General features: G+C 48.4%; 8 protein-coding genes and 1 non-coding gene across 9 annotated transcripts; 4 read left to right on the plus strand and 5 right to left on the minus strand.

Moving 5' to 3' along the window:
- Window positions 1-4,359: 4,359 nt before the first annotated feature.
- V8C40DRAFT_266486 (uncharacterized protein) lies at window positions 4,360-5,933 on the minus strand (the record flags this gene model as incomplete). Its single annotated transcript, XM_083219758.1, has 2 exons — window positions 4,360-5,374; window positions 5,455-5,933. 2 exons carry the CDS (start codon window positions 5,931-5,933, stop codon window positions 4,360-4,362), a joined length of 1,494 nt encoding a protein of 497 aa, XP_083072603.1.
- A 109-nt stretch (window positions 5,934-6,042) lies between these two features.
- On the minus strand, window positions 6,043-6,632 carry V8C40DRAFT_27413 (uncharacterized protein). The gene is made up of 2 exons (XM_083220571.1): window positions 6,417-6,632; window positions 6,043-6,331 (listed from the first exon to the last, which is right to left on the minus strand). Exons 1-2 carry the CDS (start codon window positions 6,526-6,528, stop codon window positions 6,153-6,155), a joined length of 291 nt encoding a protein of 96 aa, XP_083072604.1. The 5' UTR covers window positions 6,529-6,632; the 3' UTR covers window positions 6,043-6,152.
- A 1,736-nt stretch (window positions 6,633-8,368) lies between these two features.
- Window positions 8,369-10,354, plus strand: V8C40DRAFT_279791 (Golgin subfamily A member 7/ERF4 family-domain-containing protein; the record flags this gene model as incomplete). Its single annotated transcript, XM_083221287.1, has 3 exons — window positions 8,369-8,538; window positions 8,697-10,011; window positions 10,072-10,354. The coding sequence occupies 3 exons, from the start codon at window positions 8,369-8,371 to the stop codon at window positions 10,180-10,182; spliced, it is 1,596 nt and encodes a 531-aa protein (XP_083072605.1). The 3' UTR covers window positions 10,183-10,354.
- A 586-nt stretch (window positions 10,355-10,940) lies between these two features.
- On the plus strand, window positions 10,941-13,166 carry V8C40DRAFT_246839 (putative sodium bile acid cotransporter). Its single transcript, XM_083216188.1, has 5 exons — window positions 10,941-11,360; window positions 11,515-11,700; window positions 11,779-12,217; window positions 12,278-12,650; window positions 12,710-13,166. The coding sequence occupies exons 1-5, from the start codon at window positions 11,186-11,188 to the stop codon at window positions 12,923-12,925; spliced, it is 1,389 nt and encodes a 462-aa protein (XP_083072606.1). The 5' UTR covers window positions 10,941-11,185; the 3' UTR covers window positions 12,926-13,166.
- Window positions 12,825-15,115, minus strand: V8C40DRAFT_246843 (uncharacterized protein). Its single transcript, XM_083216189.1, has 4 exons — window positions 14,427-15,115; window positions 13,750-14,324; window positions 13,510-13,662; window positions 12,825-13,428 (listed from the first exon to the last, which is right to left on the minus strand). Exons 1-4 carry the CDS (start codon window positions 14,845-14,847, stop codon window positions 13,066-13,068), a joined length of 1,512 nt encoding a protein of 503 aa, XP_083072607.1. The 5' UTR covers window positions 14,848-15,115; the 3' UTR covers window positions 12,825-13,065.
- Window positions 15,116-16,026: 911 nt separating this feature from the next.
- V8C40DRAFT_266490 (ankyrin repeat domain-containing protein) lies at window positions 16,027-20,305 on the minus strand (the record flags this gene model as incomplete). Its single annotated transcript, XM_083219759.1, has 3 exons — window positions 16,027-18,296; window positions 18,368-18,448; window positions 19,618-20,305. 3 exons carry the CDS (start codon window positions 20,303-20,305, stop codon window positions 16,027-16,029), a joined length of 3,039 nt encoding a protein of 1,012 aa, XP_083072608.1.
- A 1,297-nt stretch (window positions 20,306-21,602) lies between these two features.
- Window positions 21,603-23,110, plus strand: V8C40DRAFT_266491 (uncharacterized protein; the record flags this gene model as incomplete). The annotated part of the gene is made up of 2 exons (XM_083219760.1): window positions 21,603-22,176; window positions 22,239-23,110. The coding sequence occupies 2 exons, from the start codon at window positions 21,603-21,605 to the stop codon at window positions 23,108-23,110; spliced, it is 1,446 nt and encodes a 481-aa protein (XP_083072609.1).
- A 197-nt stretch (window positions 23,111-23,307) lies between these two features.
- Window positions 23,308-26,542, minus strand: V8C40DRAFT_246845 (uncharacterized protein). The gene is made up of 4 exons (XM_083216190.1): window positions 25,827-26,542; window positions 25,553-25,754; window positions 25,326-25,487; window positions 23,308-25,265 (listed from the first exon to the last, which is right to left on the minus strand). Exons 1-4 carry the CDS (start codon window positions 26,385-26,387, stop codon window positions 23,998-24,000), a joined length of 2,193 nt encoding a protein of 730 aa, XP_083072610.1. The 5' UTR covers window positions 26,388-26,542; the 3' UTR covers window positions 23,308-23,997.
- V8C40DRAFT_t130 lies at window positions 23,634-23,733 on the plus strand. The gene has a single exon. It is a non-coding gene; the product is annotated as a tRNA-Ile (tRNA).
- Window positions 26,543-26,576: the final 34 nt, after the last annotated feature.

Raw genomic sequence — 26,576 nt, forward strand, 5'->3', positions numbered from 1 at the left:
TGAAAAAGAAAGAAAAACTGCTTTCAGATAGCGCTAATACGCTTGCGAGTCTACACCCAGGTCAAGTTGGCACGGGCTGAGACACGAATGGTAGCGGCGGTAGGGGATTGGTGGAGGAGGACGAAGAGACTGAACAACGATGTCTCATCTGCATCAGGAGGCACAATGGGGGGAGACGGTCAAATAACCATGAAAAAATCGAGCGAGACCTGAAAACACCAAGCGAGAGGAGGGAAAGAATATGGGGCAGAGGCTGGTGGTGGCCAAAAAGCAACGAGCGTCACAATTTTCACTCTCTTCCCCCTCCGGCCCAATAGTTTGGTTTGGTAATACCTGCATGCGGACAGCATCAGTTCCATCGGCACGGCATTTGCCCACATGTCTAGTGCTTGCGGTTCTATCAGCACCTGGTAAGCCTTGGACGTGTGGCACATGCTGGTACCGTACTCGTCAGTTATGGCTCTATTCCCTGTATCTCTGACGAACGGACCCAAAGTCAAACCCGGAATCGCGGGACATGCTCCCAAGGCGGGTCCATCGTGAGAATTGAAAGCTGCTAGTTGCTTCTAGTTGGTTGGATAGCGGGTATCTGCCATGGCGCGTGGCTGTTGGGCCAATTTCCCGGCTGCAGCGGTGGATGCAGGGCTGGTGGAGAGATGAAGTCGAGAGCAGAGGCTCGCAGCTCTGGGCGGTACCACAAAGAAGCGTGACGCCGTGGTGCAGGCAGATGTACTCGTACACTGAGAGGCGTCCGGAGGGAGGACTCGCAGCATTAGGACGCATTAGCTAGCCCCCATCAATGACGCCTGGTGTTATTCTGGTGTTATTCTGGTGTTGTTTGGCGTGAGCAGCTAAGATAAAGACAAGATGATCAATCGGACAAGCTCAGCCTTGGTTGGAATCACAGGTACTGACTCGTATGTACTCAATTGCAAAATGCTCTGTGCCCAAGATTGTAAGAGCAAGAGCGAGCGGGCGCGCAAGGGCCAGATGCGGCTTCGGCAGAGATGCATGCAGGAACCTGGCCGATCTCATTGCATCAGGTACCCGCAAGTACCTCCGCTGCCCCATGCTACCGCAAGCTCTACCGCAGGTGCTGGGGCACTAGTGGTAGTAGTGGCCCCAGTGGTACCTGAGCTGTGCTGCTCCAGCCGGCCCAGGGGCAGGAAAGAGCTCTGGCCGGGCGGGGTTGTTCAGCTACTGCCCCTTGCGCCAAAAGAACGCCAAGGCTGGCAGGAAAGCCGGGCGCGGTGCCATCCGCTTTCAGCCAGCCAAGCCAGAAGCTAAAATGCCGTGTGATGCGCCACCCAATTGGAGCTGCTGCAGTATTTGGCTGGGTTCGACAGAAGAATTGGTGAGCTCGTGGCAGACACTCATTTGTCAGTCCATGTTATTTGACTGTTCATCCCTCACTCTCACTCAGAAGAGAATCATGATGCATACAGTATTACAAGCTCCTTGGTACTGGGCAAATCAGTCTGTGCTTGAGGAGGTATTGATCAGCTCGTTTGACTCGCACCACCAACAACGCCATCTCGTCATCCATTACCCAAATCGAGGCCCAGCAGTGCTCGTTGCAGGGCGCCGCAGTAGTACGAGGGCCTAAAGCCTCAACTCGTTGTGTCACTCAAGGCCAACCGCCTGGACGGCTAAATTCTCGACTGTGTCGTCTTCTCCCCTGCTGTACGGAGCATTCGCCGGAGAATTCCATGGGTACTGATACTGTTTATTTCTGGATACACTGACTGAGCCCAACCAGAAGTGATCCGTGTACCCGAGATCTCCGGTCTCATTTCCCCTAAGTCAAGATCTTAGGTGCTCTGTCTACCTATCAAGCTGTGTCTGGCATGGCATTGGCCTCTCTTCAATCCACCGAAAAGCTCAGTTCCTATTACCGGGCAGCAGCCCAAGTGTTTCCTGTGCTCCGTATCTCATTATGCTATCCCTTACATATGGTGAATGACCAGCCATTGGTTCGCTCCCGGATCCTACAAATTGCTGCACGTACCCCGTATTTTGTACTGCTAGCAAAAAGCAAAAATGAAGCTGAAATCCTCCCTTGCACCGCATCCCTACGCAAGAGACGCCACTGATGCATCATCCTGTTAGTACGGAGAGATGCACTCCGGACGAGCCAAAGAGCGTCTTTCTCACTGAATATCCTGGCATCGCAATTGGGGGCGGAGCAGCCGCTGACCACCCATGGTCCTGGAAGTGGCCGGTTGCGAAACACTGCAATGCAAGGTTCAAGAGTTGTCGAGTTGTCTGACCAGGCATTTCCTTGTCTTGTCGGATGTGGTGGCATCCAAGGCTCATCACGTCTCCAGCGGCTACGGAGCCCCGATAACGCCAACTGAATCCTGATTCACACTGTTACATCGCAGACAGACATGTTGACCGCTGTATGTCTGTCTATGAATGTCTCTCCGCCACCGTCTGCTAGAGAATCACCACCGCCTGCACGGCTCACCACTTTCTTCAGCGTACCTACTTTGAAAGATTGCATGTACTCCGTATGGTCTATAAACATCCCAGCCACGTACAGTCAATCGTGCCCATCGTCACTCGAACTTGTACGTACGAGTACGCAACCACGCATATCCCTTGCATGATACGATGTTGGCATGCAGGAGGAGCATGAACAATCATCTTCTGCAGCCAGGGATATACAGAGCACATGCACGGAAGAACCAGTTCTCTTCTGGCAACACATGAAAAGCAGCGACATTATCAGCCATGGACTACTCCGTATGAGTCCTGGTGCAACTTCAAACTTTCGGGCCCAGGACACAGCCAGCGTTCATTCATGCAATCCCTTGCGCCACGCTACATTGTGCTCTGAAATTAAAAGATCCACTCCGCTGGCGTGACTCGATATCGACATATGACTGGCTCGTCGTGGTGCACAATACAACAGAACCTCTTCCCACGTTCAGGCCCGTACCTCCCATGAAACCCGTTTTATTTTCGCGATCTTGCAGCAGCAAATCGGCCTGTTTAAACTTTGGTCGGTTCATCAGTGATCACTTTGGGTGCACATCTCCGTCGATAGTGAAACCTTACCATGCGCGGTCTACTGGGAATCGTGCCACGCTGTATTTACTCCACTTACAAGCAGCTCAACGATACACACACCGTTTTCATCTTCCAGCTTTACCTGCTATAGTGGAAGACGCGAAAAGTGTGGACTGCACCACATGCTTTTTCTTCACAGCATCGAAGCCGTGCTCTGGCCCTGAAGCGGTGTCAATATGACACAAAAGATTTAGTTGGTTTTGGCGCCGAGGCAACGCCTACTGTTGAGAGAAATGGCTTACGAGTCCGTAGGGTAGTATACCATCCATTGGTGTTTAAAAAAGTTTAAGAACTGTACGTGGTACTTGAAGAACGCAGCAATACGCATTGCATCTGAATGCATATTCATATCAGCGAGCTTCGCCAAATAAAAGAGGGGAACCTAGGGAAATGCTATGACGCGTTGTTGTTGATCAACCAGAGCTAATCCCATCGTTCGCTCATACACGATGCTAAAGAAAGCTCAACTCAAAGCTACCTGATTCAGTTTCTAACTCAACTCGAAGTGCATGGTGGTACATAATTTTACCTCGCAGCTTGGCACAGCAAAAATAAACAATCAATGAATGTCTCGTGACATGCAAGAGTTCAAACTCAAAAAATATTGTAATTTCCGCTCCTGGAGTGACCATGAGCTGAGGCGCCTCACCTGACATATGAAGCCATCGCCGTGTGGTAGCACAACCTTCTTGTAACCCCGTCCCCTCCCCGAATGTTGGGCCGAAAAGCTGGTTTGGACAACCTGAAAGGAAATTTTCACGAACACGTGCTCATACGCATTACCCGATAATGGTTTGTATTGTTTTTTTATAGTTGATTAGCTTGAGCGACATGATATCTGACATGGGGTTCAAAACATCGATTTGTGATAGACGTGACATCGCGGGGGGCTTCACTTTGAGCTGAGAGAGGCGCTTGTGGGGAAATGTGAACAAGTCAACGCCACAAGCGAAGCACCCGTAAATAATTAAGTTGGTAGTAAACACATCCAAATATGCAGGCGAGGAAGTTTATTCCAGCTGGAAATTAAAGGCCGCTCATCAATCATCACTTTGCAGGGTAAGCGTTTCAAGATCAAACTCTATTGTAGTAGTGATGATTTCCAAGAGGCAGTGCTATCAGGTATCTCCTTTAATGATGTACATGGTAATAACAATAATATCCATCGTGATTCAAATACAGCCGTTGGCCAGTCTGCTGTACCAATTTGCTTGCTAATAACGAAAACATTAACAAGCCCAAAACACAACCCCAACAGAAGAAGCAACATGAATTGAAAAGGTATCATCTCTTGATGATTCTCGGCGGCACTCGATCGCCGTTATATTTTACCGACACTGGTGGCTTCCCCGGCTTGCTCCGTGGTGCCCGAAGGTTGGCGGAAGATGGCTGTTTATTTCTGTTTGCAAATGCAACTATGGGCTTCAACGGTAGGGCGAGTATCTCCAGGAAAACTTTGAAAGGAAACGTCGCTGCCGTCACGATCAGTTTCCATGCCCACGGGAGCCAATTGCTTCGTTGATTCGATTGCTTTGCTGCCGCAGCCGCCAAGGATATGGCGTCCTCCAGCCTTGCGTGAATTTGAGAGAACCTAGCCTCTGTCTGTAGCTGCAGGAGCGTTGCCTTCTTCTCATATCGCCTTACGGCTCGATTCAGAGCATCTAGCTCTGGCTGGATAGCATTTCTCACGTCTCGGCTCACCGTCGCCGTGGTCGTACCCAGGGATTCTCCGTGCCCAGCAATCACGTTGCCTTGAGACGTTGAAAGAGTTTCAAGCCTCTCAAGCCTTCTGAGCATCTCCTCAAGTAGCGTTTCGGTGCCAACTCGTTGACCAAACGGGCTATCTTGTACTATTTTCTGAAGATGCAGCGTCCGAGACTGGACCAGTGTGATTATATGTGACAATACACGCAGCTCAGCTGCCATTAGGAAAATCGTCAGGTTGAAGTTGGAAACGAGTCCCTCAGATGGCCGACTCAGCTGCCCTCTGATATAATGTAGGAGGTATGCGCTAAGCATCGGTAATACGAAGCATGACGCGAGAGCAAGACTTTCGTGACGATATAGCTCCTTTAGAGCAGCCTGTTGCTGTTCCGTTACCACCTTCTCTCTCGTCTCTCTCTTTTCTGAGTTGGAATCATCTGCTTTATCTCCCTCTCGCTCTTCAGGAACATCGTCCAAGGGTGTGCTAGTGCTCGGAGCCTTGGCCTGAGAGTCGAGATCGCTGTCCGTTTCAAGCGCTATATTAATCGATTGTTCTTCAAAGGTACGGACTTCTTGCGCAGCGTGATACCATTGCCTATAATAGCGTATGAGCCTCGTTATTATACTTCCTACCATATAGAGCGTGCTACACGCGATAGTTGTGCTGCTACGTACCAAGGCTGCGTCACCGACCAATGAAGGAAGATGGCCGCGAGACCCAAAAGCATAATGTCGGTGACGACGGAGGTGCCATTCTGAAATAGAACGCCGGCGATGGCAGGCAATAGAGCAAAAGCCAGCGATAGAGATGCTAACGGCGATGAATCGTGATGAGATACCTCGCCGTGAGCGTGCGGCCGGGGGTTGAGAATGTCGCGTGCCTCATTTAGGCTGTAATCCGAAAAGTTGGAGCTCCTGCGCGGAGGCGCCTCGGAGGAGGAATCTGAAGAAAAGTGCCGCGACATGGAGCCGGATCGCATCGAGGGCTCGTCTAGGGTTTTGACACGGCGGATGGAATGTCCAGGAGGAGCGTTGCTGGCGTTTCCGACACCGTGGCCGAGGCTGATGCCGGAGCTTGCGGCGAGTCCGGGCCGAGCTGAGGATGAAGCGGTCGAGGCCTGACGGCCGTCGTCTGGCATTGCTGCCGCCGACATGGTTTAGGATATGCACGATTGTGCAGGATGTCAGCAGAGGATCATTGGACGAGTGGCAGGGAGGAGAGGGAGAGATGGAGTGGTGGGCAGACACGCAGCGTCCAGCGTCCAGTCGTTACGTCAACTGGAATTCGAGGCCCGGCTGCTGTTAGCGGGTGTCAGTGGATGCTCCAGCGCTCTTCCCTGCTAATGGCTAGCGCTCCCGCATGGCTGGGCGGGCTAGAATCTGGGGTACAGCGGGCTTGTGCTGATTTTGGCAGGTTTGACGTAGTGGCGGGCTGCAGACAGCAAAAATGTCACCGACTGATAGCGGTACCTTAATATATAGCATTGATACAAGGTCCAATGATAAGGTATGGATGGATAAGATGGCGCAATGTTTTGATGTGTTGATGCATCTTTATCTATGTTAGTACCCTCAAGATTGATAAGAAGTCCATCTATGTATGATCTCCCGCAGTGATATCTTTGTGCATTCCTTACACCAGCTACCCCAAAAAGCGGCGCAACATGACACGACAAACAGCACGCAAAGTCTCCACTGGAACAGTTCTGGACGAAAGGCTCCGAGCGCCAAAAGCGCCATTGATGACATGAATGGAATGAATCATGTACATGTAACTGGTCCACTGTCGTGAGTGGTTACCTGATTTTTCTTATATATCCGCCATAGTAGCTTACTAATGGCTGGATGGGGTTTCTCATTATTTCGCGCTTTTCTAAGCGTCATCATATAGTCATCTGACTTCAAGGCCTGCCCTGTATCGACCACAACTCCACCGATCAAGAGCACAACATTTATAGCATTTACAGTATACATGCATGTAAATTGCGGTAGATGGATCGATTTAGATCAGGCATCAAGCTTGTATTCCATCGTTCGGCCCTACACTGCCCATCTCATTTCCCCAGACAGCAGCAAACAACTGCGGGCTGACAAGTCAGTTCCCAGAAATGAGGTCCAGCCTAGATCTCGCCCCGCCTCCCAGCTCTGAACAGCTCTTGCAGATCATCGCCTACGTCATCTCGCAAGTGCGCATTGAATAATTTCCCTTCGTGGTGATATTCCGTATCACCGCAATGTGAACAGGTAGGGCAATCTTGAGAAATCCGATTCTAACCTTGGTTCGGACAGTGATAATAGGAGACTTAAATTGAGTGCTGGCCCCTGTCCCGCACCGTGGTGACTAGCTGGCATTTCCCACCGGGGAACAGCAGTGACAGCGGCCCGTGCAATATGGAAGCGCACGGTTCGTTCAGCCCCCTATTCGGAATTACTGCTGCTCGATCGATGGCGGGCTGAAGGGGTTTACGATCTTTCAGTTCTTTCTCCGCATGAAGCCTGGTCGGTGAGACCCGATAGATTTGCCCGGGATGACCCCTGGCACTATTGTTGCTGCTGAAGCTGAGGCTGACGATACGAAGCTGTTGCTATCATTGTTCCATCCAGTCTTCTATTCGACACCCCAGCCTATTCGTAGATGTATTGCTATCCCCCGGTAAACTCAATCCTTCGGCCTTGGCTCTTGGATGAAAAGCCCCAGCCTGTACGTAACAGCGTTGCTTCCTCAGACAAATGTGAGACTAGGCTAGAAACGCCTCTATGCAGCAATCAGGAGGTCGCAGTGAGGGCTGTCAAATCGCTCAATAGCCCTAACTTACTAGGTATTTCTGCAAGCCACATCCTGAAGCGAGTCGTCTACTAGTTCCAGTGAGTGGCATGATGTGAATCGGTGTGATCTCTCATGCATTATCACCATCCATGCCATGTGTTATGCGTGCCTCTAGATCTTCGGGATTGCCGCGAGTGATGATGCAAATTTCTGTTCGCCATGGGTCTGATCCTTAGAATAGCAGCCCAGTCCCATCGTGGAATTTCGACTGTTGGGTTGTCGTCACAAGATCCACGATAATAAATGACCCTTGGCAGGGCAAAATTAAGTCTAACGGTTCAGCTTCGCCTGCTGCTGGGCGCCACCCACGCAGAGTCCCGAAGCCATGCCGCATTCTCCTAGCTAGAGCTCACTCGCAGCGGCTTAGGCAAGCATTCATGGATGTAAGTAAGCACGGCTTCTCGCACTTGAGATGCTGCATGGATCGTCAGGGCAAAGGCGTGTTAGTGGTTTGTGCAGGCTGGCGAGCAAACAAGCATCAAACACAGATAAAGGTGAGGCGGCTCCCAGGCCAAGGCCACAGACCATTTCTTCCTCCGGTACAGGTCGGGTAAACATAATTTCTTTTTCTTTCTCCATTCTCGCTCTCTTTTCTTTTTCTTATTTTTTCTTCTTATTCTTATTTTAGAACCATTTGATCTCGGCTCGTTACTTGGACCACCAGCAATGGGCATTTAAAAATATTTCTTCTCCCAGCATCTTCCACAGCCTGCCGAATATTTTCGATGCTGTCTTATCGCACTTGATGCCAAATCGATAAATATGCAATCACGCAACAGCCGCGCAAGAGAATTAATCACCCGCACTAACCCGTTCGAGCGCGCGCCCCTGATTAGCCGATACGAGTACGGCTTCAACGCCAAACCATTCTCAGCACTTCTCCGGACGTGCATTTCCAACTCAGCGTTGCGCTCGACGGCCACTGCGGAAGAGTCTCAATTTTCTCCCGCAGCGACTCTATCGCATCTGCGGCGGTTCTTCTCAGAGTCAACGGCACTCTCGAATTCATCTGGGAGCAGCTTTGCGCTGGTCTCGCCGACTTCTAGGCCCGACGCGACCTCGCCATTTCCTCGCTGCGCGGTCGTCCCAGCGGCCGTGCCGTTTCCACCATTCCCACGGCTTCATACGAGCTTCAGGCAATTTCAACAGCAACCGGCCCGCCCTCCCTAGGCGCGCAGGCAAACCCTCGCTCTGACGCCGTCCCAGCCTCACCCTCGGCCTCTCACCAGCCTCCTCGTCCCGACGCTTCCAAGGTGACGGAACCTGCGTCGCCACAGCCCGTCTTGCATAAGCGGAACCAACACTCGATTTTTCGCAGTCTCACAACATCGGCCGCAGGCCCGACTCGACTTCAGCGCCTTTCCTCCGCCCGTCTGTGGAATCCTACAAACTCAACCCCCAGAGCTCCCTCCCATAAGCGACGCCCTTCGAGTCCGATTGGGCCTCCTGTCCCACTACAGCACCCGGCCCTCGATCAATCTACCGACACTGCCGACCCAAACGTCACCGGTGCTGGCGACTATCCCCTGCTGACTCTCACCGAACACCGACAGGTGCGGCACTCTTCGTCAACACCACTCAGCTTTCAGTTTGACCTCAACACAACGGATAACAAGCGCATAAGCTTGCCTGGATCTGTCCGGGCTTCGTACGACGAGAGACGCTCACAAACCCTCTCCCCAACCCGGTTTGATTTCCAAACGAGGACCAGCGGCGATTTCACTAGCGAATCGCCGCCACCTACCAACAATCCCAAAGTTGATAAGGGCAAAGGCATCATGCTACCCGAAAATGAGGAACCGAGGAGGTCCCACTCCAGAGACTTGGAGCGAGGACCTGATGTAATGGACCACCCTCGCTTCTCCAACGTATCCTTTGGGGATGGTATAGGATCTGCAATCTCGTCATCCAACTCGTCAATCATGGGCGAAGAGATCCAGCCAGATCTAGGGGAATCGTGGGGACCGCAGCACCCTTGCTTCCCTCACTTAAACCCCCATGTACCATCAGACTCTGCAGAATATGCCAAGACGCGGATAATCCGAATCCGTCGCGACTGGCTTCTCCAGGGTGATCTTGCTCCCACGTTTTCGAATCTTTACCCTGAGATCCTGGATCCTGCTGGGATTCCCGAGCCTGAATTCCGGCGCATCATAGACAAACTCAACAAGGAGCTGGTACCGGCTTTTGATCCCTACAATCCCCGTAATGTGCTTGACGCGGTATTGGGTCTTGTTACTGGATGGCTTTGGGATGATTTCGGTATGACTGGTATCAAATCCCGATTGAACAACTTGGAGTTGTGGATAGAGAAGTGGAATCGAGAAAAAGAAAAGACCACACCGTCTGAGGAAGGCATTCTCCCTCCAAAACTCATTTCGCTCCGGCGTACGGGTTACATGACTGTAAGTAGACTTCTCACCTGCTTGGAGTTTCCAGCGGCCAATGCTAATGATTTTCCTCAGCTGGACATACAAATACCAGACCCAGAGATTGCACCGGCACCGAGTAGCACCGGTGCTGCTGAGTCCATTGCAGCTATGCCCTTGGAGCCGGCACCCGTGCTCGTCGCATAAACAACCATATGCTAAGACTTTTTTCTTTGTCTGTCTGAAGATTTGCTGCCTCATTCTTCTTCTTATATTTATTCTTCCATCTAATATTCTCACGACCAATGGAGGCGCCATGAGAAGAGCAGGCTCTTTTGTTACGATTTGATCCTTGAAAAACTTGTTTTTCAGAGGAATGTTTGTTTTGATACCATAGGCATCGCACGGCGTTGGGGTTAGCCTTGCTTTGACGCTACCTTTTGAGGAGGTAGCGACTTTTTTTTTCTTGGATGATTAGATGTTTGTCACTTGGTGAAAAACGGGACGTGACGAAGGGCGAATGTTGTTCTGACGTCCCGACTGTATAAGCTTATGAAGAGTTCAGACGATAGGAGTAGCCGACGTATTTAATAGCGGTCTGGATTGAATATACTATTGTGATTATCCAAGCATTAATGAGGAGTCCTCATTCTCACATCTTTATGCTTCGCACGGGAGTATGCCCATGTAACGCCATTGTATGCCTGTCTCAAAGCTCGTTGTTCCCCTTGCATCTGATGCTTTTTTTCAGGCCCTCGCCCCCTTTTCCGTTATCATGACGCTTACAAGAAGATTCCAACCCATCATCCCACCGACGACCGCCTCAGTTGTCCTATTCTGGCTATTCCAATATGCGATGTCGGCAGATATCTCTAGCGATCGGCCGACGAGACCCGCCCTTCATCGCCGGTAATAAGACGCATTTTGCTCCCGCAGCATTCCTGCGCGGTCTCAGAACTTGTGCAGCCCTTTCGGTCTTTAAACATATTTTGACCGACCGGCACGGTATTTTATCTACGGCCCATATCGTGACTTTTCCCTCTTTCTTTATTTCTTCTCACATTTTTCTCATTTTCACTCTGATTATTTTGAATATGTTGGCTTTCATATTAACGTGCTCTCGATGATTTTATGACATTTGGATGGTGAAATTTTCTCGTTGGATGTGTATTCTGCTTTTTGGATATTTACGACGAAGTGATTGGGAGCCATGGCTGCTACGACATTAACGACAACGATGACGACAGTGACGGCGACGACGGACAGGAGTAATTGGAAGGAAAACAAAGCTCTGGTGTGGATTTGGAAGGGAGTCGAGTTTGTGGCGGCGCAGTGGTTGCTCATTGGATTCGGCGTGGCATGTGTGCTTGGATGCTTCTTCCCACGTGAGTTTTCTCTTCTTCATTTTCTCTTCGTTGACATCTTCAACGATGCTGAGTTCCCTTTCTTTTCTGAATCGGATTTGCCCTCGGCAATTGGATGAGGGGCGGTGTCGTGGAATAGAGTAAGCTAATCGGTTGGTTACGTCAACAAATACAGATGTCGCAGAACATGGGGGTGTCATCAGATCAGAGTATAGCATCCTGTATGGTGCCGTGGCAATCATATTTCTGATCAACGGACTGCAGCTTCCTCCGGATAAGTTGAAGCAGAACCTGACAAATTGGAGGCTGCATATTATGGTTCAGGGCTGCAGCTTTGTGATTATTCCCGTGATTATGCTGGGTGAGTACAGATTGTCAATACGGCTCGTTTCTGTGATAGTCGCTGTATGTGATATACTAACAAGATCTTGAAATCTAGCCTTTGTTCACATCTGTCTTGCGGCTGGCGCTCTACGGCACGGCACTCCTTCTATCCCCATCATCCTCGGCATGCTCGCCACAGCCTGTCTCCCCACCACCATCGCCTCAAACGTTGTCATGACACGCTCGGCAGGAGGCGATGAAGCTGCGGCCGTCATCTCAGTAGTCATTGGCAACACCCTCGGCTCGTTCCTCACGCCAATCTTGATATACGGCTTCATACCGCGAGATTCCGTCTTTGACAACTGGCGACCTGCGGACCCGAGTACCCTGGGCGACATGTATGCCAACGTGGCCAAGCAGCTTGGCCTGAGCGTCTTGCTACCCCTGGCAGTGGGACAGGCGGTAAGGTGGTGGAAGGGAGATCTCGTGGCAAAGGTGCTGAGGGTGACGATGTTGGGAAAGCTGCCGGCCGTTTGCCTGATATTGCTAGTATGGTGAGTTGGGCATATTCCAAGCTGAGTATTGCTGTTTAACTAACCAAGATATGACGAAAGGACTACATTTTCAGGCGCATTCGGCACTGGTGCGCTTTATAAGCTATCTAAAGAAGACGTCATATTCAACGTCTTCATTAATATCGGCCTCTACATGATCTTCACTCTTATCTGCTTCTACCTCGCTCGTCCACCCGCCTTTCTTGCAACGTACGTCAACCCTCATGTCACGGAATCTCGTCTGCCCGAGCGCGTCAAACGTATAGTTTCTGTTAAGAAGATGTCTAAGGAGCAGACCATTGCCGTGTGCTTCTGCGGAGCGGCCAAAACGACAAGCTTGGGTATCCCTTTGGTAACGTCAATGTGGACTCAGGCGGACGATTTGACAAGGGCGTTTATCACGATTCCAGTGTTGCTTTATACAATTGAACAGGTGAGTTTTTGGATCCACTCTTTGATTTGTGTTTATTTGTTAACAAGCGTTTGAATAAGGTCTTTATGGCTCAAGGTCTAGTCTATTATTTTAGATGGTATTTACGACGCGATCGAAAACCAGGCGCTAGTAATGCAGGGATTGTTGATGAGGAGCAACCTGCGACAACAGGAGATCACGAAAGCGATATAACGGCTCATGATAATGATGATAATGAGGAAGAAAGAGTGCCGATAGAAAGGGTTGAAGAGAAAGACACTGTGAAAAGCGGATAGAGGGGTATATGTTTAGATATCACAACTAATGCGCACCTAATGTGCACCTAATGTCTCATGAAGATCAATGCTTGGGAGCGTGGTCTAAGCCATGGAATTGCATCGTATGCGAAATCTCGTTTGAGTCCAACTGCCAATTCTCACGGCTCGGCTGTGGCCGAATCGTGATGGTGGCGCCGGCGGTGGTTAAGGATATCAAACATGGAATACTTTTTGTAAGCATCTCGCTCCGACATCGAACTCCGTTTTGTCTCCGTTTCCTGTGATTGTTTCTCGTCCATGTCCCTCGCTCTGCGTCTGTTGGCTTCACCAACCACGCTCTCTCTCGCACGAGACTGCAAGAGCTGGATGCGACGGCTGTTCCAGACTGCCCAGGCAATGACGCCTGCCATAGTGACTAATGTCAGAGGGCCTGTCACGGCCCAGTACACCCAAAAGTGGCTGTTTGCGACCTGATGGAGTGAAGGCTCAGACCAGTTAAATAGCGGCATGGCGAAGAATGACTAGGAAGAGAGTCAGCATATCATGCGTCAAATAGGAATCTGCTGCTTAGCCGCGGGATAGCTAGATAGTCTGAAACTTACCGCAATGAAGGTGCCTGGTAAGAAAAAAGTTGTGAGTAGGGCAATGATCTTCATAGCTGAACTGTCTTGCTTGCTCGCCACGGCCATTTCTCTGGAATCTTGCGCGAGGCTGACATTGATCAGACTATCTGCCTGAGCAATGAGGTTGAAAAGCTTTTGACTGTCAATTCTATTTTTTCTCAAATTGCATTTTGGCTAAAAAAAAAAAAAAAAATGAAGTCCAGATAAAAATGTACTTACGACGGTTTGCTGCGCTTCCATTCGTTCCTTCATGCCATCCATTATGCACATGTGTTCCATATTGCTCAGAAGGAATTCGATTCGCTCATCCAACATGTGGCATGCTGGTGCTAGTTTTTGCTGACATTCCTTTGGGATAACTCCATTAAGATGCTGTATTTTCTGACGCAGAAATAGAGCCATGTATCGAGACGAATTTATTGTTGCCAGTGCCAAATACAGCTGACTTTGCAATTTACCTAGTCCTTTCACCAGGACGCGGTAGTCGTTCTGTGAGTCTGTCGCATTCTCCGAGACGCTGAGACCGTATCCCGTCATTTCTTCTATATTTTTTAGATCTCTTAAATTCATCCAAAGGTGATTGGCTTTCGCCTCAAATGTTTTCTCGACGGCTAGCAGCGGCAGCAAGAGAGGATGACTGCAATTCATGAATTGCTCAGGCATCTTCTCAAACTTTGCGAAGCTGATATTTTTAAGTGCAATATAGAAAATCCCACAAGTGATGTTCGTTTGGGGATCGTATCGAAGCGCCGAACCGATCGAAGCCCAGTCAGTGGCTCTTCGAATGATAAAGACTAGCCGCAGTCAGTGCCTATTCACACATGTATGTGCATACATATACTACCTAGTAGGCACGTATGTAGGCCCCTAGGTGCATGTATAGAGAAGTCAAATACCATAACTGTTGTCAGGCTGCAAAAACATGCCGCATGCACCGCTGTCTATGGAGCAGCAATGCTTCTGAAAATATGGCAGCCCAAAAGCAGCGTTAAACGCTTGTATCTCGCTATTTGTCAAGTGTGGAAGTTTATCGGAATCGGCACAAGGCAACACCGCCACCTTGAAGCCGGCCGATGGCTGTCGGTCATTTCGCGTCGGGGTGGGCTCTTTCAGCCACGAGTTCATGGTTTCTGTGTGGAAGCCACAGAGTTCGTATTTTTTGGTTGGTTCATCGTCTTCATATTTCCAACATTCAATCATCGCAACATCGAAATTGGCTTTCTCCGAGGGAGACTCTCGGAAAGTTGGACACCAATCAAATAGCCATTCCCGATTTCCCTGGCCTCCAAAGCCCGAAGCAGCTGAGTCTTCCAACATATTCTTTTCTCGGATTGTCAGGGCGAGTCTGCAGCTGGGCCCTAGATATCCCCTTAGCTGACGAGGATTAACCAGTGGTCAAATGCAGTATAATGTGTAGGATCCGGGTGGGCACTCGAGGATAACTGTTGGACGATATTTGCGAGATATTAGTTGCAATTGGATAAAGCTCCTTGGCAAACCTGGTTTATATTCCTGTGACAGGCTGGTGCCCAGCCAAATGAAGAGGCGAAGAAAACAAGAATTGCGATTAAATTGAGGCTCAGCTCGATTTCGCAGTGAGCCTCACAGGCTCAATCCCCAGGCTCAATCCCCAAACACTAGCCCACTGCAACATGCGCCAGGATCTGATCCCAGCGGAGGCCAATCACATCATGCATGCAGTGGGCGCAGCTACTGATGCGACGGACGGATGTCTGCCTAGCTGCACCGACAAGGGTATCTCATGACTGATATTCGCGTATAACATCGGAGGCAACCTGCGCATCAGACTTCTCTCCTCTACAGTATTCTGTTATCTTTAATACCCCTAAATAGAGAATATTCTGTAACTATCATGCGATCGATAGCACCAATAGTAGCTATAGCTTCGCTTTAGCCTCGATGTAGACTCCAACAATAACACCAACGATACCGGTGAAGAAGAAAAGGGACAAGAAGGTAAATAAGAAGACTAGAATTATACATTAGGTTGTCAAAACGAGAACCACAAACTGACGCCACGAACTTGCCGGCGTTTTGGCCGGTCCTTCCGCCACATGTCACGGCAGTGGCGCCAGACGCCATCCGGAGCGGTATGTGGCTTCGGCCCGGAGCACGTCGCCGACCCCAGTCCCCAGACGAAACGGGGCAAAAGGACAACACATCCAGGCCCGGTCTTTAACAAAAGGACGAATCTACAGATGCGATCACTAGTTGTTGACGGTAGGCAGTATTATGCCCTATAAATCCAATGCGCATATCATAAGTGCTGGTTCTACGCGAGGCTCAGCGTGCTAATTACCCGAAACTATATGAAATCTTTTCTGTCTAGCGGTTGGATGATTAACCTATGTCATTTATATGTTGCGGTTACTTCGTTGACGCAGTAGTTGCACAGTTGCCGCTCCTTTCAACATCTTTGCTGCCATCACCGTCTGCCATCAAGAGCTGCCTACTTTTAAGTCTAGCTCTATAGCATCATGTCAGTTTATCGTCCGCGCCATTTGCAAGAAGGAGCTGCACAATATCCATATGGTGTGAGGAGGCAGCCATTTGCAGCGCCATATTTTTATCATCTGCGCCATATGCAAGAAGTAGCTGCACAATAGCCGTGTGGCCTCTGTTGGCAGCCCCCTCCAACGCCTCCGTTAACCGTTTGCACCCGTCTTCAAGGAGTAGTTGCACCGTAGCCGTTTGGCCATTTAAGGAAGCCACTGTCAGCGCGTCATCTTTACCACCCGTGCCGTTTGCAAGAAATAACTGCACTATATCCGTTTGGCCTAAGAAGGCAGCGTGTCGCAACGCCTCAGTTGTACCATCTGCACCATTCGAAAACAGTAGCTGCATAACAGCCGTGTGGCCATAGCGAGCAGCCGTTTCCAGTGCCTCGTCTTTACCATCCGCGCCATTTGCAAGCAGTAGCTGCACAATAGACATGTGGCCACTGCTAGCAGCCGATCGCAGCGCCCTAGCTTTACTATCTACGCCGTATGCAAGCAGTAGCTGCACAGCATCTATATCACTACTGCCAGCAGCCGATTCCAGTGCCTCGTCTTTACCATCCGCGCCGTTTGCAAGCAGTAGCTGCGCAATAGATATGTGGCCATTGCTGAGAGCCAACTCAAGCGGCTTGGCGTAACTACTGCCAGTTTCATCTGCCGTTGGGGGTGTCCTGAGCAAAGTATTGGCCATAAGCAGCCCCCGAACCAAGTCATATATCCCGAACCAAGAGGCAATGTGTAGCAAAGAGAGATCGGAGGGGGGTTGGAATAGAGAGATCCCATCCCTCCTGGTGTAAGTCTGCCACCAGTGGTTCCGCACACTAGATGTCTCTTGAAAAAATGGTCTTGAAAGACTCAATGCATTCTTATTATCCGCATCTGAACACCGACTTGCATGTTCTGGCCAGTGCATTGCAGCGTATTGCAATAGAGGCCATTTCTTCAGGACTAACGCATCCTCTATATCCATAGTTGCATTGCAAAAGTCGCTCTTCTCGATATAGTCAAGACATACTTCTGCTAGAGTAGCATGCGCATGTTCTGCGTTAATCTGGAACTCTTTGAGCATTGGGTCGCTATCGGCATCACTTTGTAATAAGTAATCCTTCGCTGATTGGTGGACAAGGCTGACTTGCTGATTATAGACAGTGAGAATATGCCCGCATAGTGTGATATAATCAAGAATGGCCTGGTCCTTGCTGGTTTTCGTGGTGGGTGGGAGACGAATAACTTCCGTCAGTTCAGATAATGACAGAGGCCGAACAGCTATGGTGACACATTGCAAAAGGTCAAAGACAACTGATCGACGACTAGCTTCAATCTGTGTCAACATTCGGCTGTAAGTTCCATGCAGCCCTTGAGGAATTCCCTCCAAAGTTTCCATGATCTCGGTACAAGTCTTTTTTCTCGATAGCTCTGCTATGACGAAGCCGACCCATAGGAATGTGCCTTGGGCTCGACTTAGAAGAGTGGCCTCGATACTCTCGCGATAAACATTGAAGCCCCGGATCCTTTCCAGTCTTTTAACGCTGCTGGCAATGAAGCTTTGAATGTCGCTGTTGACATATTCGTTGTTGTCAGGATCTAGTTTCACCTGGGGGAAGACATCCAACCTATCAATCTTTCGGCTAACAATCGCTAGTTTGAGCTGCGCACCGCTTGGCTTGGAGTTCTCCAAAAAGAATTCGTAAAATTTTTCAGCTAGTAGGCTTGATGACTCCTCATCGCATTCATCAAGTCCATCGAGTACGCAAAAGACCGTTCCAAGGTCGGGGGCTTGCAGGAGCTTTTCCAATACCATCCAGAGAGCGTTCGGAGAATTTAGTGTCTCTTGAGTCTTCTCGGCACTTTCAAAGTCGGACAAGATATGGCTGACCAAGTTTGGGCGCATTCTGACCAGCTGGTATGCTAGACCTCTAAGAATAGCCACAGCACTGCTGTGTTTCTCGTCTGGAGTACAAAAATAGAACAATAGAAGTTCTGTGGCTTTGCTTTCTTGAGTGCGCTTTTCAAGTTCTTCAGTTAGGAAGATTGAGAGCATTGTTTTTCCTTTGCCGGGACCGCCAGTAATCCAAAGACATCGTAAGTCGCCGTCAAGCCAGGATCGGTAGGTTTCGTTATCTCTGATCCATTCGCATGTGCCTGCAGTCCTTCGGCCCTTTATGCTTTTGAGCCTCTCACGATCGACGATTGGGTCTGCAAGAAAAAGTGCATCTCGACATGCGTCGGATTTGCTTCGAGGCGATTCTGTACCGTCGCAGGGATTAGCAAAGTGCCCCCGTCCAGGTTTATGTAGGAACAAGATGGGCGTGACCGACCAGAAGCGTAATAGTTGTTTCCCTGGTGGATCTGGACGTTATTTTCGAATGAACTAGAGGAGATACTGTAGTTTTCCATTGCTGGGAAACATTTGTCAGCGTGTCAATTGTCGATGCATTGATGCTGTGAGTGTGCTGAGGGGTTTGAAATACTTGGGCATGCCGTGCCCGAGGATAAGGCTGCAATCACGGGATCGACAGCTAGGCGAATTAGAAGCTGGAATTCCAGCCGCACCTATCACCGAGAAACAGAATGGCCAAGATTGGTTATCACAAAATGATGCGGTGTGTATTTTACATGTGATTGAACAAAACTATTCGCGGTTTCTGCCAAGGTTTCGCCCTTCATAGAACTGACATGGGGCACCCCGTTTAATGACTGGTGAGTGACCCTATCCGTAAGGTATTATTTGGGAGTAGCTATTCATAATCCTAGTGGCAGCGTGGAGTTCGAAGATTGAAACCATATGTGAGAAATAGCCTTTTGTTTACGACTCTAAGCATTTGTTTAGGCTGTTGATACCCAATTTCCTGAGTATCTGCTTCTATGGCTACTTTCTATCACTATAACGGGTTTCCCCTAGTATCTGCTACTATAGCTATAATCTTTTAGTATTTACTACTATATTTTATATTCTTCTAGTAAATGATATTATCCTTGCCGTTGAATCTGTATGAGGGATGGTGGATAGCAAATTTGAGGTGCCGAAAAGTCACTCCCAATTGTTTCTCTAGGCAGTAACTATACGCCAAAAGTGTGCATAAAGCCTTTCGTGCCTGTTTTCTTGTAGATGGGGGTTGCCCGCGCCTGTAAGCAAAGCAAGCCATTTAGGATGATGAAGATCTGTTCCTGGGCCAAGGTCTCTGTAGCAAGTATACTTTATATAAAAATTGCGATTCCGCAACTTTAGGGAACACTCAGCAACTAAGTGGCATATCGCGCAAGCAGTTATCTTGGCATAAGGCCCATGAGTGTTGCTCCACGTTTCCGTTAGATGGCGAGAACAGCGTGGTGGATTATAAATTAAGCATGTCTGTACCTTATCCAGGTTGTTTTCTATCAAAAACTTCGGGGCAGAGATGGACAAACTCTGATGCGGGCAGGCAGCGAAGCGTTCGGGTGAATTTTCGTATCCTTTAGGTAGAGAGCAGATGATTTTTTGCTTTTGTAAAAAAGGTGCCTCGGTAAAAGTATATCTCATTGGACCACCTAATGGACCACCTATAGCTGGTAGATGTTACAGAGGTACATTGGTCTTTGTCGGATAGTGGTTGAATACGGGCCTTCTCGACTTCGTCTCTAATTCGACGACGGATGCAACGTAGATTATCCAGCGATAGATGGTAGGATATAGCAGAATGTATAGGCGCAAGTGTGAGGGCTGATTGCGTGCTAGACGATGGTGTTCCCTCATTGGAATCTCCAGCTTCCATCTGTATGAGATGCATTCCATTCGACCACCATCTGGGGAGGACTTGAGATGTGCTTAATGCTTGTAAAGGATTGCAATCCGGCGACCGTAGTGAGTTATGCCTGCGGCAGCAGCCTTGGTGAGATACACAAACACATGAGGTGCTGTAACGGGATCCATCTGGGTCAGCAATATTTTCCCAGGCTGCAGTTGCTTCTTGATACGACGGTGGCATCGTCTGGGTAGAATCGCCGTCATTTTCAAGAGTGTCGTCGTCTCTGGGATCGCCGACTCTGGAATTATCTTCTCTGGGATTACCGTTTCCGGCCTCATCGTCCCGACATATACCGCCATCTTCAGCCTCATCATCGTCTCTAGGCTCATCATCGTCTCCAAACTCATCATCGTCTCCAGTCTCACTATCGTCTGCAGACTCAACATCTCCAGCCTCATCATCTCCGAAATTATCATCTCCAGAAGCTTTTTCTCTAGGAGCGTCATCTTGAGGCGCAATTTCTTTGGGCATTTTCTCTTTAGAAGGATCTTTTCTAAACGTAGAAGCACCTTCCGTAGAAGCGGCGGTTACTTGATCCAATGATGGATGGCTCGGCTGAGGAGACTGGTTTGGAGGGACAGAGGTATTGCGCTCACGTCGATGTCTCTGCGAGAAGATGAGAGAGTTCGTGACACCAAGAAAATGGAACACAGCCATGGCGATTAAAAGCGCCTTGGTGACAGTAGACGTAAGAATACGCTGCTAGAGAAAGTGGGAGAATATCGCATTCTACATGCAGGGTATTAGTAGAGTATATTTCTATTTATTGGGACTATGATCAAACTTTGCTCCTTTTTTTTTTTAACTTTAGATCTACTATTCAAGCTTTGATTCATAGGCGGCCTTTTTATTATATGCTTTAGGGCTTGCGTTATCGGTATGGCTGGAATTTTATTACTCAACCGCCGGTGATGAATCTACCCTAGGATTTCGCTGCAGTTATCATGCGTCGGCTGAGTATACTGTTGGTTGATCTAGCCATCGCAGCTTATCATACATGTACTATTAAGATCTAAGAAACATGCCAAAGCAAAGAGCCTTCTCCTTGGGTAGATAATCCTAGAGCTCTATGGACTCTCACGAGTGTGTTTGCTAGCAGAGAAGTAAAAACAAATGAGGGATACGAGAGAGTTACACCATCAAGACAAGCGATCCCATGGACTGATAAGGTCGTCATGCTTCGTATTTTTATACAAAATTAATGAATCTAGCAAAGAAGAATTTATGCTGTGTGTGTCATGCCAGCACCCCCTCGTTCAGTTCAACATTTCAGCTGCGGCTGGCTTTTCGAGAATCCCTGCTTACCCATGCAGACGAGGCCTAATAGTTCGCTGTGCTAACAGCGCCATAGGTCACTTGAATGCATTAGTTCGCATGTGTCATTGCACAGTGCTTCCTCATTCGCCAGAAGACGGTTGTTTCCTGTGAAGTGTGGGATGCTGCATGTACTAGTAGTGGCACTTGTAGTGATATCGGTTGAAGGGGGATGTTGCATCTGAAGGGCGATGATGGCTTTGGTTCGTCTAATACACTTGGATTTATCAGTAACTTTTCATCTTTTTTTAATCGTCATTGTCTTCAAAGTTCAACTGGGAGGCGCAAGGTAGGAAGACCGGTAAGTGAGACCAACAAAGTACTGGGGCACGATGCCACAATCAGATCAAGGTAGCAAAAGTCACGGCGACTGAAGCATAATGTAACATGTTATTGACTATTTCCAGATCCGAATGTGTTTTGGGCGGATAATGATGATATGAAGCATAAAACCATGGCGTACGCAGAGAGGGCAAGGCGTATTGCAGAAACTGAGATGCTGAAAGAAGAGACCACTCACCCGTGGAAAGAGGTGCCGCACAGCGTATCATGCACTTACTATATATATGAGTTTGAAGGGGATCATATTGGCCTAGAAAATGGCCCGCCTACGTTTTGTAACCCGCGAGATGAGTTCATGTATTGGGAGAATACACCCAAAGACGGCACAGCCGAGAAGAGAAACCGACGCATCATCATCCTAGAAGACGTCTCCGCGCGGCTAGCAGAGATGTTGGGAGTCCTGCTAGACATCCCTCCAGAGTTTTTCCTGGCACACTGCGATGAAAGCGTGGACCTCAATATCATGGATGAGCAGTACGTCAAACAAGGCAGCTCGACGTATTGGAGAGTACCAGTGCCACAAAGACGTTGCCTTCCCAAGGGATTTCGTGTTGATGGTTTTGTAGACGTCTTTTGTGGAAGTTTCTACCGCGGAGCAGGGATCCTAGACAAGAGTAATAATTGGTTGATGTTTCGTAGCTTGGTATCTTATTGGAGCAAGTCGTATGGGAACGGCTCATGGACAGGTTTGTCGCTTTTCCGAGTTGAAAACAGGTCTAATATGCTGACAAGAGACGATCCAACACAGCTGTTATTTTACTCGATCCTCAGCTTTCTCATTTGCATCTAAATGGGCTTGAATCGGTTGTTTTGGAGAATTGGGAACCTGGGCGAGATGTCCTACGAGAAGTGATGGTAAATTCCTTGCAAAACGGCCATGCTCAAGTGCACAAGCGCTCAATGTTCAACAGTCTCGTCAAGGCCTACGAGAACGTGCCCATGGTCTTTAACGATGATGTGTTTTCAGCCACTTATTTTGCTCGCAATTGCATCCGGGCAGTGTGGGAAGAGCATGTCTGGCGACGCGAGCGTCATTTTCACGATGCTCTGGTGGAAGATAAACGATTTTACCGAGTCAGGCAGAAATGGGCCTACGAGAGCGACGAGGCCATCAAGGCGTATGATGGCCTGATGCAGGAGCGGCAGAGCATCAATTTTGATAAGCTGGAGCTACAAGCCATCACCTGGAAATTCCAACTCCGAGACACTGGTTATTTATCACCGGAAGATGAAAAGCTTCAGCGTATCGCAACAGAGGAGGGTAGGGCATGGAGAATTCTCGAGGAAAAGCTTAAGGGGATGGATGAAATCATCAGCAGTCACATGGGGATGTATACCGTTCGTGCTAATATGGAAGAGGCCCGCGAAGCCAAGATTCAGTCTCGTGAATCTTTCTTTCAGACAGAAGCCACCAACAAAATGGCACGAAGTTCAGGCCAACTCGCCAAGATAGCCACCGTTGTTGTGCCTTGCACTTTTGTGGCGTCAGTCCTGTCTATGAATGGAGAGTTTGCAGCTGGTGAAAGACTCTTCTACGTCTACTGGGCCATCTCTGTGCCTGTTACCCTTATACTGCTGTTCTGGGTGATTGATAACGAAATGTCCAGGGGGGGTGAGTGATTGCAAAGAATGGATTAAATCTATCTGGAGTTGGTCACAAGGCTGGAGGAGGCCCAGCCAAACGATAGATGTGACGGAGGAAAAGCCAGAGGTTTGAGTGTTTTTGGGTATTGGGGATGTACTCTAACGAGGAGCAAGGAGAATGACTATCACGAATGTTTACTGAGATTTGTTTAGCGTTTGTTCATTAATTACACCAAGATACCACAGGAAGATGATAATAAGTAGTCAGTATTAAGAGAAACAGATTGACAGAAGATGTTTCCTCTTGATCTCGCTATGGTAACCAACGATTTGGCGATGCTGATTACATGATCACAAACTGCGAGCTATTTTACGCGAGTCATGTGTGATGTGTGATGTTTTTGCTTTACATCTATTTGAGACCCGTGTTATGTAAATAATAAGACTATTTCTTTGTGTTCCTGTTCCCAACATCTATTTCCATCGTGATTTGGAGATTCAATCCCTCGCAGAACAGAGTTCAAGAGTCTCCTATCGTCGTCTCCGGTCATCATCGAGCGCTTCCGTAGCTCAGTTGGTTAGAGCTTCGTACTAATACTTCAGCTTTCAGCCCAGTCTTGGTAATGCGAAGGTCGCAGGTTCAAGCCCTGCCGGGAGCAAATCTCCAATGCGCTTAATTTTTTGCTCTTTCTCTGTCTTTTGAATCTTATGTGAAAATTGTCTCTTCAGTGTATCCCATGTTCATATGCATGGTTACATAGGTGAGCTTTCCTCTCACCTTCGATCGTTTGCTGGAAATATAGGCTGTACCCCGTCGTTGCTTAGAACAGAAGGATATACCGAGATCGGGCCCCAGAAGAATGACACGAAAGATATCATTTATTGACAATTCATTTAACATTATCATTAAAGTCATCGGTGCCTCAATCGAGCTCATCTGTATTCCCCCTGCGTAAGGAAAACGACGGCATGCTTATGCCAACAGTGTCGTTTACATCCGGAAAGCTTTCCATTGTCAGAAATGGCGAATCGTCTTCATCTTCGCTTCCTTCACCGATGAACAGTTCTTGGACTGACTCAGTGGAAAATGGAGCTGTAGCCAGTACTTTAACATCGCCATGTGATAGACCTGCGCCATTGCCGTGCTCGGCCTCATTGCAGAATTGAAGAAGCATTTTTACAACAGCCAGCATATCGGATTCGAGCTCATCTGTTTCATAATCCCCGATGCCATCAATGATACACACAAGAGTGCGATCTTGGCGGAGCAAGTGTCGAACCAGATAGACGAAGAGGTCACATAAATGCGAGATCTTGCAGTCATCCTTGGAGATACTATCCAAGTCTATCGCCGTATCCAGCGGCATAAAATCGAAAGGTATTTGCTGTAGCAGCTGAGCAATAAAGCTCCTAATTATCGCTGCGCCACCGACATTGCTGTCTTCTTCCTCAGCATGGAACCCACAGAAGAACACCAGGGTGATGTATCTCTCCCTCTCACGGAGCATTTTCACCAGTAAGAGGCAGAAAAAGGACAGCGGAGAACTTTGCCATGTATCAAGACTCTGTGGTGAAAAGTGACCATGGATCAATAGTCGTCTTGAGGTGGGGGCGACGATGAATTGGCGGGATTCTCGTGTTTGGGTCACTTGCACGGCACGGGTGTGGTACTTCCTTGGTAGTCGATAACTATATTCCTTGACAGCCAGTAGATCCACGCTGTCTAGGTCAAGTGGAATGTTCAGCAAGTCCAGAATGATCGAAGAGCTAACGATCCTCGGCTGTGGTGATACAGGCCTCGGTTGGGCTGCATTAGGAAAGCTGTCGAACCAGCCTATTTGACCAGTATGTAGAGGGATCTGTTGCTGTGCTGGCTGAAAATATTGTTGATAATTCATTGGTAGTACTGGATTAAACTGAAATTGAGAATTGAAGCTCGACATTTGTTGGGTTGGCCATGGTAGAGTCTCCGGAGGCACTGGAGTTGATCCTCTGGAAATCTCTTCCAGTCTGCTGAGTATACTTTCTTGGTTGGCCAAAATCTGTAATTGTCGCTTTTTGTTCTCTTCGGCATCATTGAGCATGATAAGTACATTGTTGCATGCTTCCAGGGAGACTTCATGTATATCGTTGAGCATTAGTGTAGTATACCTCGATTGGTCTTTGGCATCATTATGAAACCGTTTAGCTTCTACAATGGTGTGCACTGTTAGAAATCGTCTGCAATGTCCGATTCGTAATCGAAACTTACCGGTTCGAATGGCTGCGAGATTGAACTGTGTGTACAAGAGGTGTGCACTCTGTGCTTGTTGAATGAGCTTTTCACTATTGATCTTGATAGCCTCAAGGCTTCTGAGAAGAGTCTCTTGATATCCTTTTTTCCCACGATAAAAAGCGGATAGAAGTCGTTTTACTTAGATGTTATCATGTTAGCCTTGAACCGCTTAAAGTGCCCGCCGTTGATGTAAAGAAACATACTTTGCTTAGACAAGAAGAATACGATAGCATCCTCGATTGCCTTCATCACTGTCACTACTAGTGATATAGTTGCATCTTTTACCTTGCTACTGTCTGGAAACGTAATCAAATAGACCTCGGCATCGTTGAAGAGTTCTTGAATCTCTACCTCATCGAAGCTAGATGTGACTCTTTCTCGCACTTCAGATGCCACTTTATACGCCTTCATGTACCAAGTCAGCAATGATTTATTGCGTATGCCTAGTGTATTATCAAGAAATATAGCTAAGCTCACGTTAAGAAGTAGTTGCACTGCTCCAAGCACAGGAGAGATGTATTCAATGTTGGGAACGAGGTTGACGACATTCGATGTCGGTTCAATAGCACTATCACCCAATTTGCGCAACGCTCGCTTGCAACGACCCTGAAAATTTACTTGTGTACCATCGTAAACCTCACGCGCTCTGTGGAGCTGGGCATTGATGCCTTTCCATGTTGTCTGGTCTCGGATGCGGTAGCCTAGCTTCTCGAGCCCGTCAGGTTCTTTTGGATACTTGGTAGTAAATGCTTCAATCGCCGCGGGGAAAATAAGACCCCAAAACTTTTCGGGGTCTCCAATGTCTCCCAGTTGAGATGTCGGACTGAGTTGGTTCTGAGTTTGACCCTTGTCCTGGTTTCCGACTACGCTTTTCTCGTCTTTGCCAGATTCATCTCGCACATATTTCTGTACAGTATGATCGTAGTGAGAATTTGTATTTTTAAAAACGCCGTGGTGTTCTGGAAGCCGATTATCAATATAGTCAACAGATGGAGGTTGTAGGTGAACCGGTGGAATCGACGAAGGTTTAGTCGACATGGCTGTTGAGTTGAAGACAGAAACTGTTATACAAAGGGTGGATATGGCAAGGAAGAGTGTCTTGTGTCTTACGGCTGACGGAACCGTAATTCAGAAAACATATTAAAATAGTTAATAGTATTGCCACTTGGTATTAGCCATCCCTTGATATTTCCTATCACTTGCTTATTTCCTGTCACTTTTCAACAC

The sequence above is a fragment of the Trichoderma camerunense genome, assembly GCF_050948025.1.
Source record: "Trichoderma camerunense strain CBS 138272 chromosome Unknown V8C40scaffold_10, whole genome shotgun sequence".
Taxonomy (NCBI): Eukaryota; Fungi; Ascomycota; class Sordariomycetes; order Hypocreales; family Hypocreaceae; genus Trichoderma; species Trichoderma camerunense.